The 14,434-nt window shown below is 45.1% G+C and overlaps 1 protein-coding gene across 3 annotated transcripts in view; it reads left to right on the forward strand.

Moving 5' to 3' along the window:
- qki2 (QKI, KH domain containing, RNA binding 2) overlaps positions 1-12,664 on the forward strand; it is a 15,073-nt gene extending 2,409 nt beyond the window's left edge. Inside the window, exons 3-9 of one of the 3 annotated variants that reach the window (XR_014639629.1) lie at positions 1,493-1,641; positions 3,527-3,643; positions 4,561-4,704; positions 6,691-6,778; positions 7,008-7,295; positions 7,437-8,163; positions 10,424-12,664. Coding sequence is in view for 2 of the 3 variants with exons in the window: in XM_084485655.1 (XP_084341781.1) it covers positions 1,493-1,641; positions 3,527-3,643; positions 4,561-4,704; positions 6,691-6,778; positions 7,008-7,295; positions 8,089-8,163; positions 10,424-10,446 (884 nt within the window). In the remaining variant the exon portion in view is untranslated. The other 2 variants (XM_084485655.1, XM_084485656.1) reach the window with 2 other exon arrangements.
- Positions 12,665-14,434: the final 1,770 nt, after the last annotated feature.

Here is a 14,434-nt window from a genome sequence, read left to right on the forward strand (position 1 = left end):
GGCTGTGGTTATTATCGGTAAGACTTATCACTCACCCTGCACGCAGACCAGCACAACGCTGAGGTCACAGGATATTCTCTATGCAGCAAGCCAGTCATTCTGCGTGTGTTTGCTTTCCTGTGTGTGTGTGTGTGTGTGTGTGTGTGTGTGTGTGTGTGTGTGTGTGTGTGTGTGTGTGTGTGTGTGTGTGTGTGTTAGACAATAATAACACACTGGTGTGGATGATTTTTCCTGTGCATGTGTTGTCTGTAATTGTATATAGGCCTATGTTTGTTTGGGTGTCTCAGTTTTTGTGTGTGTGTGTGTGTGTGTGTGTGTGTGTGTGTGTGTGTGTGTACGTGGGTAAATGTGTGTTTGTGTGTGTGTATGTGTGGGTAAATGTGTGTTTGTTTGTTTGTGTGTGTGTGTGTGTCTGTGTGTGTGTGTGTGTGTGTGTGTGTCTGTCACTGTGTGTGTGTGGGGGGGGGGGGTCTATTTGTGTGTCTGTGGTGCAATAGCTAGTTATAAATCATGCAAGCATGCCATTGCTAGTGCATCATGGGATGTTGCTGGTCAGATCACTTCAATGTAGTAGCGGCCTTCAAATTCAAGCCAAAGGTGTGATCCATTAGAAACTGATTAAATAAATCTAGGACTAGCTGCTTAAATCAACTCGTATTTGTATTTGCCATAATCTACTGTAATCAAAGACATGATAATGTATGAACTGCATTCTTCAAATATGAATATAGGATCATTTTTTGGTTAGACACCAAAAATCTATTAATCCCAGATGAGGATTTATGATCCATCTACTCTCTGGGGCATCATGCTTAATTTGCGATGTGGCATTGTAGACTAAATAGAGTCTGTGTGGCCTATACACAGTCACAGTCAGCAAACTCCATCGTCACTGTAGCCTCCATAGTTCACTGTAGTCTCCATAGAGTCACTGTAGCCTCCATAGAGTCACTGTAGCCTCCATAGAGTCACTGTAGTCTCCATAGAGTCACTGTAGTCTCCATAGAGTCACTGTAGCCTCCATAGAGTCACTGTAGTCTCCATAGAGTCACTGTAGTCTCCATAGAGTCACTGTAGTCTCCATAGTTCACTGTAGTCTCCATAGTTCACTGTAGCCTTCATAGTTCACTGTAGCCTTCATAGTTCACTGTATCCTCCATAGTTCACTGTAGTCTCCATAGAGTCACTGTATCCTCAATAGTTCACTGTAGCCTTCATAGTTCACTGTAGCCTCCAAGTGGCGGTAAGTCGCTGTGACTCCATCAATCTGTCATCAATCTGGCTTTCACTTGAATTTTTTACTGAATGAGAAAATATCCCCACAGACACTCACGGCCATGAGTAATTACCGAGGCAGTGGTTATGTGCTCATCACACAGCCATCTGTACCAAATCTGCGCTTTTTTTTTTAAAACTTATTTTTCCACAACCGACCAAATTAACCAAACCTACCGTTCCCTCCCTCCCCCCTTGTCTCTCCTCCCCCTCCCAGAGATCGGCCGCGTACGCAAGGACATGTACATCGACACGATGAGCGCGGGCCCCTCGGACGGCCGGGACAGCGAGGAGCTGCCCGACGGCATCGGCCCCGTGGCCCAGCTGCAGGAGAAGCTGTATGTGCCGGTGAAGGAGTACCCGGATGTGAGTGGCCAGACGCAGCGCCCACCTCCCCGCCCTTTGGGGGCTCTGTCACTGATCCGCTCCACTCATGTGACCTTCGCTGACTCCGGTCAGGGGGGGGGACGTCATTTTGTTAGAGAGCACGGTCTCTCTGTGCTACAGGCTACCGTTAACAACACAACTGAAGTTCAACTATGTTCTTTAAATCTAATACAAAGTGTTACTTGAATATAAACACACTTAAAGTGTGATACTACATTAAACTTGTATATAGTTAGCATATAACTTTATAAAGGTTTAGGATAACTTATATTAACTTGTCGATATGCACATGTTTTTTTTTTTCTTGTTGGTGTATCTATTCACCAATAGTTACAGTAACTCTTCTCATTCGTTATTGAAATGAGTTCATAGGACACACAGCACACACACACAGCACGCACACACGGCAGGAAAGTCGTGCACTCTATTTTTCACACATCTGAGTGAGCAAATTGACACCTTAGCGCGTACATGCACACACACACACACACACACACACACACACACACACACACACACACACACGGCGGAACCGTTGAGATCAAGGTTAAATATAGAGAGCTGTCCTAGCCGGCGTGTATGTGTGTGCGTGTGTCCTCGTGTGTGTGTGTGTGTGTGTGTGTGTGTGTGTGTGCCTGTGTGTTGCTAGTGGTATTAATGTGAGGGGCGGCTTATGAGAATGGGAGGAATGTGTAGCAACACAGAAAGGAGGATTAGATTACAGAAACACATGAGAGATGAAGGGAGACCTCACCAGAGGAAGAAACACGGAGAGGAAGGAAGAGAGAGAGAGACAGAGAGAGAGAGAGATAAGGATTGAGAGAGGAAGTGAGAAAAAGAGTAAGGTGGGGGGTTAATAGAAAAAGAGGAAGTGAGAGCATGAGTTAGTGAGAGAGTGAGAGAAAGAAAACAGAAGGAAATAGGGAAAACATTGAGGACATAATGCTAGGCAGCATGTCTGACAGAAATGGCAGACCGAGGCAGAGAAAGACAGAGAGAAGTGAATGAAAAGATTAAGAGGGTAGGTGGGGTTGAGAAGTAGAGAGAGAGAGATTGGCCACAGAGGTCATCGTGGATATAGTGGGGAAAGAGTGGGAGAGGTTATATATATATATATATATATATATATATTTTTTTTTTTAAATAGTCCTCAATTGTCATTAATCCGAAAAATACATTTAAATATATTTTTTACATATATAATCCACTAGGGGAGGCAAGGGAGGGTTTAAGTGACAATAGAGAAGGACAATGAGACTTGGATAGATACAGTGAGAAACACACACACACACACACACACACACACACACACACACACACACATACACACACACACACACACAGAGGGGCAGCTGTCTAGTTAATCAGTCAGCATTGGTGACAGATAAGGTTAGAGAACGCCGCTGTTCTGCGGTGCCAGGCACACTGGCCACATAATGATCTATTTCTGTCTCTCTTAGAAACACACACACACTTTCAAACGAAGACACAGACACAAAGACGCACCGCACCATACAAACAAACACACAAACCTCGACGCAGTCTGCAATCACAACGCTTAAAAACTCACAAGTCGCCTTCTCAAAAGCTGTCGTACAAAAAAGGTTACGCGTCATGAGATGAACTCTATGTGTCGGTCCTGTGAATGGAGCTCCGGTTTGAAAAGGTCTCGTGTGGTTTCAGTGGTTCAGAGTGTGGTGCTCACATCGCAAGGGTGAGCAGCGCCCCCCAGGCCGTGACTGTGCGCTCTCACGGTGCCGTGAGACGTCTGGGGCGAACTCATCGGATGGCGTAATCGTTTTTTTAACGTGTGTGGCGTATGTAGGCTCTCTCTGAGTCTCTTCTTCTCCTCTCTTGTGTTTAGTTCAACTTTGTGGGGAGGATCCTGGGGCCCCGCGGCCTCACCGCCAAGCAGCTGGAGGCTGAGACCGGCTGCAAGATCATGGTCCGAGGGAAGGGCTCCATGAGGGACAAGAAGAAGGTATGACATCATGTCCCCTGTCTGTCTGAGATCATGTCCCCTGTCTGTTTGGTCTGTCCACCTGTCTCCTGTCCGTCCGCCTTCCCGTCTATTCTGCCTTTGTCTGTTTCTCTTTCTTTTTCTTCCTATCTATCCTTCTCTTTTCTTTCTTCTTTCTAACTCTGAACTATCTTTCTGTCGGTCTGTATCCCTCTGTCAGTTTATCTATCTGTCTGTCTGTCTGTCTGTCTGTCTGTCTGTCTGTCTGTCCGTCCAGCCCCTGCGCTGCTCTGCTCTCCTCCCCGGTGTCTCTGTGTGCTTGGATGCAGTGTGTTGGCCCCTGAACATCAGCAGGTGGACCAGCTCCAGCATTCCATTGCCCTTTCTTACTTCCAGAACATTCCACACCCCTGCACACACACACACATACATACACACACAGACACACATACACACACAGATATGCACTTATACACACACATACACATGCACACCAACACCCGCCCACACCCCTGAGAGGAATAAAGCGATAGAGACATGAACTTAAGAAGTAGAGAGCAAAGGAGAGAATGGACAGGGCAGGGGCTGGAAGATTTCTAGTTTTTGATTTTGTTGAAAAAAAAGGCGGGTAGCAGAATGTGAAATCATCATGGCTACAATAACGTTGTATTAACAACCAGAAGAGCAACATGACGACGGAATAGTATGATAACACATGCCTCTTGAATTTCCAGAAGACCTTGACTGACCCTGACACAAACACACACACACAGACACGCACACACCCACACACTGAGACTGTTCCATTGTGTAAGTGTGTTAAAATCATTCCATGAAATGTACTAAAGCGTCCCGTCCCTCTTTTACAGCAGTCTGTACACTGTCAGATGCAATCAACCCATTTAGTAAACCTGTGTTTGTGTGTGTGTGTGTCGCAGGAAGAGATGAACAGAGGCAAGCCGAACTGGGAGCACCTCAGCGAAGAGCTCCATGTGCTGATCACGGTGGAGGACACACACAACCGCGCCCAGATCAAACTCACAAGGGCCACGGCAGAGGTCAAGAAGCTCCTAGTGCCTGCTGTAAGTAGACCACCACCGACACATAACCCAGAGTAGCACCTAGCCCAGAGTAGCACCTAGCCCAGAGTAGCACCTAGCCCAGAGTAGCACCTAGCCCAGAGTAACACATAACCCAGAGTAGCACCTAGCCCAGAGTATCACCTAGCCCACAGTAGCACCTAGCCCAGAATAGCACCTAGCCCAGAGTAGCACCTAGCCCAGAGTAGCACCTAGCCCACAGTAGCACCTAGCCCACAGTAACACCTAGCCCACAGTAGCACCTAGCCCACAGTAACACCTAGCCCACAGTAGCACCTAGCCCACAGTAGCACCTAGCCCACAGTAACACCTAGCCCAGACTAACACCTAGCCCAGATAACGAAGCACCTAGCCCAGATAACCCAACACCTAGCCCAGACTAACACCTAACCCAGACTAACACCTGGCCTAGAACAACAGCTAGCCCAGACTAACAGCTAGCCCAGACTAACACCTAGCCCAGACTGCCCTAGCCCAGACTAACACCTAGCGCAGACTAATACCTAGCCCAGACTAACAGCTAGCCCAGACTAACACCTGGCGCAGACTTACAGCTAGCCCAGGGCAACACGGATGCTTGAAGCCACTTCGGGCCCATGGGGATTGAGAGGTTGTTGGTATGCATGTGAGGATGTGGGCTGGAAATGGGGGCCAGGGAATTGTGCATCCAAGTGTGCATGCATGTCTATGTGTGTGTGTTTGAGTGTGTGTGTGTGTGTGTGTGTGCATATATGTGTGTGTGTGTGTGTGTGCATGGACCTCTGTGTTTGTGCATGAGAGAAAGAGAGTTTGTGAAGGGTTAGGGTAATTAGAGAACATGCATAAAGGGGTTTCCATGGAGACCCCTGGTTGTTGGAAAGGCCTGGCCAATGAATGGGGAGTCTGTTCACTCGTTCTCTCCCCACTCCATCACCCCTTTCACATCTCACTTCATTCCCAGCTAGTCGCTACAGTATCCCCCCCCCCCCCCCCCCCCACACACAATCTAACAGAAGTTTTTGTCCACACAAGTGAACATTACTTTGATTTGCACTCTGGAGACATTTCTGACATTCTCTCTGCCACCTACTCCTCTCCCCCCTGACGCACGCACACACACACGCACACACACCCGCAAACAGTCAAGCGCCTATACTCTGAAGACAAACACAATTAAAGAAGACACACACTCTCTCGCTCTCTCGCTCTCTCGCGCTCTCTTTCTTTCTCTACATATGTGTGGGTGAGAGAGACAGAGACAATCCACACACAACCCTCTCTCTCATAAACACACACACACACACACACACACACACACACACACACACACTAAGGATGCATCTAAGTATCTGAGTGTAGTCTGAGGAGGAATGTGGTGTCTTGCTCGTAGCCTGATGTCAGAATGTGTCCTTGCGGTCTGTCTTTGCATAAGCAGCGGCCCGGCAGTAGAGGTTGAGAAGGAAGCATGCGGATCACTAGGAACAAGACACCTGACGGTCTCACCCAATGTGTGTTTGGTGTGTGTGTGTGTGTGTGTGTATGTTCAACGGCATGTGTTTTTTTAACCTAGCTGCCCTCGCCGTCAGACTGTAAATCAGTCAAACTGCAACCTGATAACCAAGATAACGTGTTTGACGCTAAACATGCCCCGTCTGTGGACGTGTGTGTGTGTGTGTGTGTGTGTGTGTGTGTGTGTGTGTGTGTAGTCAGGGGAGAGCTGTTACAATTTTTAATTGAAGCCCAATTATTTAGATTAGCAGATATTAATAGCTACTCATAGCTTGGTTTCACCAATAAACTAAAATAGCAACAATTACATGTGTCCCCAGCATTAGCCTGAAATTCCAATGCAGTCACACAGTATACGTAATTGTAAATACATATCGTCTTATGAAATTCAATACGTTCAATGGAAGCTGTGTGTTAAATGTGTTTCCACGTATATCCGTGTGCGTCTGCGAATGTATGTTTGTGTGGGTGCGTGTGTAGGCTGAGGGCGAAGACAGCCTTAAGAAGATGCAGCTGATGGAGCTGGCCATCCTGAATGGAACCTACAGAGATGCCAATCTCAAGCAACGTAAGGATGACATCATCACCGACCGGTGGGGGGGGGGGGGGGGGGGGGGGTGGGGTGGGCGGGGTCAGCTGGGAGACAAAGCAGGCCTCATCGCTCCTAGCACAGGACTCTACTGTATACAAACAATGCATTTGGTTCTCCATCACTAAATAGCCTGTGTGTGTGTGTGCGTGTCTGTCTCCATGTTGTGTGTGTGTGTGTGTGTGTGTGCGTGTGTGCGCGCGTACAGCCACCATGGCGTTCTCCCTAGCGTCGCCTCAGGCCCGTCAAATCATCACCCAGCACCCCTCGCAAGTCATGCAGCAGGCCCTCCGAAACCCCTCCCCCATGAACGGGCCCACCCTCATGCCCCTCCTCCGCCAGATACAGAGCTCCGCCCTCATGCAGGGGGGCAGTCCGCACCCGGCACTGATGCAGCAGGGGCCCGAGTCCGGCATCATCTACACCCCCTACGAGTACCCCTACACCCTCACGCCCTCCATACTGGAGTACCCCATGGACACCAGCGGAGTATTAGGTACACTTCACACTGTCTATCCTTTCTTTCCGTTAGCAAGACAATGTATTAGATTGTGTAACGAAAGTTTGAACACATACATACAGGCATTAATACACACTTGCTGCTGTGGCTAATCGATTGCTTTCTGTTGTTTTGCAGGTATGGCTTTCCCAACCAAAGGCTAGGCAATAGCAATACACTTTTTACATGGACTGGCTCGCAGAATCCCCCTACATTTACGCCCTACCCAAACGTTTCGCTTGCACCTATAGGATAGCTGATTATGTTGACCGCTCTGATTTGATCCATTCCTATACGATTTTGTTGTTTATTCTGTTGATTTCTTCTATTTATTAGCCCATGTGCCGACTAGTGTTGTGGTGTGATAATATAATATGTCTAACTAGTTTTTTTTTTGATAATAGTTCAGCGTTTTCCTTGTACTTCTAACACGCTATCGTTAAAGTTTTAGAAATATGAGCTCCGTAGATTGTGACTTTGTCTGAAATAGAATCCGATGAGAGTAGGCTAACCTTGACCGTCAAGGTTTTATCCACCAGTCAGCTGTAGAAGAGAGAATCTCCTAGTTTAAACTTGTATGTATCATTTATACGTAGCAACACATGAGAACAGACTAGAAAACTAGATGACATATCCCCTACGTTTTTTTATCGAAATAATTCTGTAAATGCCTGGTTTACGGCTTGTTGTTGTTGTTGTTGTTGTTGTTGTTGTTGCTGTGGGGCAAGTGTTAGACAAGTAACCTGCTGTGTTCTGTTTCATGGCCATGTGTCATTTGCGCTGTAAGCAGGTGCCATGACCACTAAGGTACGACGCCACGACATGAGAATCCATCCTTACCAAAGGGTAATGACCACAGACAGAGGTTAGTTAGCTCAACAGCCACTCTGTGTTCACACATGTGTGTGTGTATGTGTGTGTTTGTTGTGTGTGTGTGTGTGTGTGTGTGTGTGTGTGTGTGTTGGTATTTGCATGCATATGCGTCTCCGTAAACATGCGTGGTACCCCCTCAACGGTTGAGTTGTAAATTAAGTGTCTATGATGGTCACTGTAGCCTTCCTTGGAAAAAAAACTGGTCACACACTGAACCCGTAGCGTCCGAAAAAAAGGCGTGAGAGAGACGATTGTTAAGCATGGAGTGGGGGGTGGGGCGGGCGGTCAGAACGGGGAGTGCTGATAGGCCGGAGCCTTCTCACTTATAACAGATCATTCCATGCATGTGACTCAGACCTTGTGACTTCTGTATCGGAATTATCTGGGTGGAAAAAGAAAAAGTATGTCTTTCTGGTTTTTGGTGGTTTTTGTGAAAGCATCATTCCATTTACTTCAACAAATATTCCATTCCAAATATATATATATATATATATATATATATATATAGATATATTTTATATTTATAGATATATATATATATATATATATATATATATATTTATTCGGCAATTTCAATTTATACTTTTTGGGGGAAATAACATTTTTTGATATACAATTTTTAATAATAAGTTGCCCCTGGTGGAGACTACATGCGCTTAATAGTGATTCTCTTTTTATTTTTTTATTTTTTTCAGAGGATAATAATTAAGTACGACTGCAATGCGTTGCTTGTTTTCTTTTTTACTACTACTAAAACAACACAGTGTGATGACTACTGAAGGGTCTGTATGTGTGTTTGTGTGTATGTGTGTGGCTGTGTGTCAAGGCTCTTCTGCATTATATATACTGTAGTACGCCATTGGACAACAGGGCTGTTTACAGTGTGTGTGTGTGTGTGTGTGTGTGTGTGTCTTAGTCAGAATGGTGCTGCCGCAATGTTTTATAGATGCAAAAGTAAATTTGTATATAGGGATTATTTTGGATTGTTTATTATTATTATTATTATTATTATTAAGTACTTTTTTTTAAGCTCATGAAGATAAGATTGCTTGGTAAATATACTTTATAATGTTTTTTGTTTCCTTTGGGTCTTGTTCTGTGTCCATGCGTATTTTGTGCACAGACTACAGTGTCCCTGTGTCCTCATCTAGCTACACTCTAGCTATCGTCGTTTACTTACACTGAAGGTTGCTTTAGAGGAAGTGCTTGTCTTCCATCTGTATTTATGATGGGCTGATCCCACCGCTCTCATTCCCTTAGCTCCATGACTGTAATGCAATAGAAATGGACTAGCTATCTCCCATATGTTTATGCGTGTTTGAGTGTGTGTGCGTGCGCGTGTGTGTGTGTGTGTGTGTATGCGTATGTGTTGGTGCTCTTGTTGTATACAATGAACAAAACAAACAAAAAAACGCACAAAAAAGAAAATAAAGATGATTATTTTAAAAACAACGATGAAAATCAAAGGCTCTAAATCTGTTTAGCGAGACAATATGTCCGTTTAGACCGTGTTTCTTAATTCCCCTTCTGAAATCACCATCTTGTTAACCACTCATCGCTGTCCCTCACCAGGAGTCTTCCTTTGCTTCCTGTAGTTTTTACCAGGTGCAACCCTAATAATAGTTCATAGCCCGACAGATCCAATCATTAATTCATAAACCTCTTCTAAATCACAGCGGTCTGTTTTAGCTTGCCGCTAAACAATGGCACTAATTGTTTCAGCGTATAACCGGGGCCTTTTCCTCTAGACAAAGGCCGCCCTCCTCGCCTAATCGAAAACCATGCTGTCTCCCTTTCTGTCCGTGGTCGTTGTGTCTATCTCAGGCCTAGGCCACAAGCATGAGTAGTATCACTGTATAGGCAGTTACACTGTGGGACGGTTCTTCTGCTATATAGTCATTATGCGGAGCACCCTCATCGGCATCAATAAGCATCTGTAAGTGGCCATTCCTGACGTCAAACCCCAGAGGCTGACGTTAAGCTCTCGAATGAATGGTCATGCTTTGCTCATGATGGTGCTCTGCCGCATAACCCCCTCCCCTCACATGGTGTGACTGCTGTAGATCTGCCATGTTGTCATTCTGACGCCACTAGCTGACACTAATCTCTCTTCTATCTTTTTTCTTTTTATGTCCCCCTTTTTTGTTTCCTTTTCTTTTGTTATTTCTCCCTCCCCCACGTCTGTCCGTTCTTGTCTGTCTGTCTGTCTGTCTGTCTGTCTGTCTGTCCTTGTCCGTTTCGTCTAACTCTAGCTGCCACGGCAACTAACCCATGACCCTTGACCTTCTGACCTTTCTGCCCACTGATGACCCACCCATCTCTGCCTGCTGGGCGTTTTCATTGGCCAATGGCCCTACCACTCGCCCCGACATCCCAACTAGAGACCAGCATAATGGGAACAACGTGCCGGCTCCTTTCTAACCAGCCAACCCTCAAGGACTTCATGGGAATGAACTTCTAAGGAACCGACTCACCCTAACCAAATGTGCCTTCCTTCCGAAAGTCCACCCTCCAACTGTTGATCCAGGAATCTGTCACCTTTGGTGTAAAAAAACAAAAAAGCAATCTGTTTTTCCAGTCGTCTGTGTTTATAACCATAGGTCTCCATGGTGACCCGTCATAATCAAGTGTAGGGCCGCCATGCTTCCAAGCTTCTGTAAAAACCTCTGATTTGCACTCCACTGTTGTTACTCCCAATGATGAAATTGACAATATTAACAGAAACAATAACCTTACTGAAAATGTTACTTATTTATGAAAGTGAAAACCAGCAACACTAGGGGATATTTCAGATGTTTTGGATGTTTTTTATTTTGTATTACTCAGGACCATAGCACATACCATTGGTCTCTACATATGTGTTAACGCCACGACAACATAATTGATTGTTAGCATATGTAGCCTTTCCCATTGATATTTGGCTTTTCAAGAAAGTGCTATTGTTTGAATATGCTATCAAACTGTTTTGTGATTATGCTAGCGCCTAGTGCAGCACCTTTCGAATACACTGTGATTGGAGTTTCAGAAAAGATAAAGAAACTATACAAAAGGTGTCCCTAAATAAGCACCCCTAAGTAAGAACAACTCCTACCAGAATGCATCTCTGTCCCCTTTCACAAATCTCACTTCTTATTTTAGGGCATACAACGACAAACCTTCTGATTCTGTACACAATATTGATAGGTCTTGCACAAATGTATGCTTCCACTGCCATCACACACACACACACACACACACACACACACACACACACACACACACACATATACACATACACATACACAAACTAGGTGAAGATAGCAGTCCAAATTTGTCATTATGTAGTAGCGTCAGTATTTCTAACACCATGACGCCTTTTGACATTATCGTACTAAATTGTACTAGCCTGAGCAACAGTGCCTCTATTTATGAACAGGGATGGAAAAATGTTACATGTAGATGTGTTTTGACGCTATATGAGTTTCATGTGCATCGTGAAAGAGATAATATAGCGTTTCAATGCAAATTATTTGGATTAAAGTATGCATTTAGTTACAGCCTCACTAACTATTTTGGTTGCCTACATTACAAAAGATGTCATTATCTCAGTGCCAAAATGGATCAATGGATGGGTTTATTGCAGTATTTACACAGCTGCCTTATCAATACGTCTCATTGAGCTGCAGTTAAAAACATGTTCAGTGGACCTGGCCTCTCTGGATCAGTATTATATTTGAGTTGTTTTTAATGGATTTGTGTTGTGTAATTTGTTTGCTTTGTCTATAGGAGATAGACGTGTCTGGATGCTTATTTTGCATGTGTATCCACTTTGCAGAGACGCAAAAGAAACGTGCTTTGGTTCCGGTTGTGTTTTCTCTTGTAAGGGGACGCCCTTCTCGTCCCATTCGATGCACAAAAAGCCAACCGATGCCTGAATTAAGTCAAAGTAAGAGTCATATGTGTAACATCTGTAACAACTACATCATGTATTTTTATATTCTATTTTGTACGTGAAAATTACATTAAATTAACTTTTTTCCTACAAAACTATATGCCCTATAATGGAAAATAATTTGATAGCCATTACTGTTTTTCTTTTTTGTTGTATCCTTCATCTCTTTGACTGTTGTGTGGTTCAGGCTCTCTGTGACCTCGCACTGTACTCACTGTCCTGATATACTGGAGGTCTTTATGATCGGTCGCTTCCCCCTTGTGCCTTTTGTATGTAAGTGTGATCATTAACAATTCAGTATGGAACATTAATCTAATGTGGAGCCACATGTCTGATACAACTAACCATGTCTCTTCACTTCTGTGATTATTAACCAAGATAATGATATCTGTCTGCTTTGGTTTCCTTTAAGATTCAAATTTTGTGTGTGTGTGAAGAAAAAAACAAAACAAGATGTGTGTTAAACCATGATCTTTTAACTTTTTTCTGGTTTTCAGAGTAGGAATAACTTTTTGTTGTGCTGGAAAGCTGTTCAGCCCTCTATTAAACTGATGAGTTGTTCAACTAACCAACTTTGTGGCTTTTTCTCTGTAGTACGTAATGATGCCAATCAGTTTCCTTTCTGCATACTAATATTTAGACACTCCCAAAAACAACTCTCTGATAGGCGTCAGGAGATCCGTCCAACACACTAAAGAATGTATCTGGACTAAAAGCAGGAGCGTAACATGTTCCCTCTCACTTGTCCTCGTTGCTTCTTTCCCTCAATCGCTCTTTCTGTGTGTTCCTCACTCTGGCGTGAACATCGCAGAAGTGTAAGTGTGTGTGCGCGTGCTTGTGTGTCGTGCGTGCATGTTTGTTTGTCAGCGTGCGTGCACGTGTGTGTGTGTGTGTGTGTGTGTGTGTGTGTGTGTGTGTGTGTGTGTGTGTGTGTGTGTGTGTGTGTGTGTGCGTGCTCGTGCGTGTCAAGGGAAACTAACGCCTCCGAAATTGCAAAACAAATGTCGACAGGCCAACAGCTGTATAACCAGTGAAACAGGGAATTTTTCAGGTGGCCGGGGAATTAAGGGGGATCGATCGTAAGCACTCGCCCTCAAACATCTGCACAAGACATTACACTGTAGCGCGCCTTCGTGTCTCTGCGGCTGCGCAAAAACAAATTACTATCCAACAACAATTTCTCGATGCACATTTTTGCTTTAACGTGTCTTTCTTCACCTCTCTTTGAGCGGGTTGATCTGTCGATACTAAAAATCGACATGGATACTTCAAGGAAATCCAGGCGCTCCATGTGGATATTATCTTGACATAACACTATGGTTCACCCCAGAATTCACTGCGACATTCCTTCACACATTAGTTGCTGGCGAATCAAATCGTTTCAACAGGCGGGGGAGGAGGGGAGGAGGGGAGGGGGGGGGGGGGGCAGGGGTGACGGTGGTTACTCGTCCCCGCCCATCCTGTTTGCATTGTGGAGTTTGGGAGTGATATTAAACTTGGGAGTTTGGAGCCGTGCCGGATCTGTGGTCGTAACCCCGGACTCCTGCGCTCAGAAAAACAGTACTATCTCATCGCGAATGGCAAACTCAGTTGGAGCTCAAGCAAGCGCGCTTGTGTGTGTGTGTGTGTGTGTGTGTGTGTGTGTGTGTGTGTGTGTGTGTGTGTGTGTGTGTGTGTGTGTGTGTGTGTGTGTGTGTGTGTGTGTGTGTGTGTGTGAGCACACTCTTGAGTTTGTTTTGCTAGTCTGGTTTCTTGTGTGGCTCCATGCAGTTTCATCCCATCCAGCGAGGAACACCCCTAAGCATCTGGTAATGAACTCGGCAGTCCCAAACTCCCAGTATTGTGCCGTTTGTAAGTGTGAGTGTGCATGTGCATGTGTGTGGGCGCAAAAAATAAATGATTAAAGAAAGGAAATAAATAAGTATACATGTTATGTATGTGTGTGTCTGTCTGTCTGTCTGTCTGTCTGTCTGTCTGTGTGTATGTGTGTGTGTGTGTGTGTGTGTGTGTGTGTGTGTGTGTGTGTGTGTGCGTGTAAAATGCACCGCTCCAGGTGTCCTTTGCATGGCAAATATTTGATGGTTGGCCGATGGTAAGGATCTTGCAGGAGATGGCCTACAAGGAACTCCTAAGCCTGGGGAAAGTGCTCAAAAGTTGTATTCCAGCCTTTTCCATGTAAATAAGAACAGCCCCTCTTCTCCCCACACACCCCTCTGGGCCAGTTTAAAGGCCCAACACTGCCTGCCTGTTTCCTTGACAACCAGCATACACTGGGGGCCCTGTTGTGGCCCCTCTATCTTTTGTGTTGGGGAGCTCAAAGGGAGAAAAGAGA

The sequence above is a fragment of the Micromesistius poutassou genome (assembly GCF_964030765.1).
Source record: "Micromesistius poutassou genome assembly, chromosome: 21".
Lineage (NCBI taxonomy): Eukaryota > Metazoa > Chordata > Actinopteri > Gadiformes > Gadidae > Micromesistius > Micromesistius poutassou.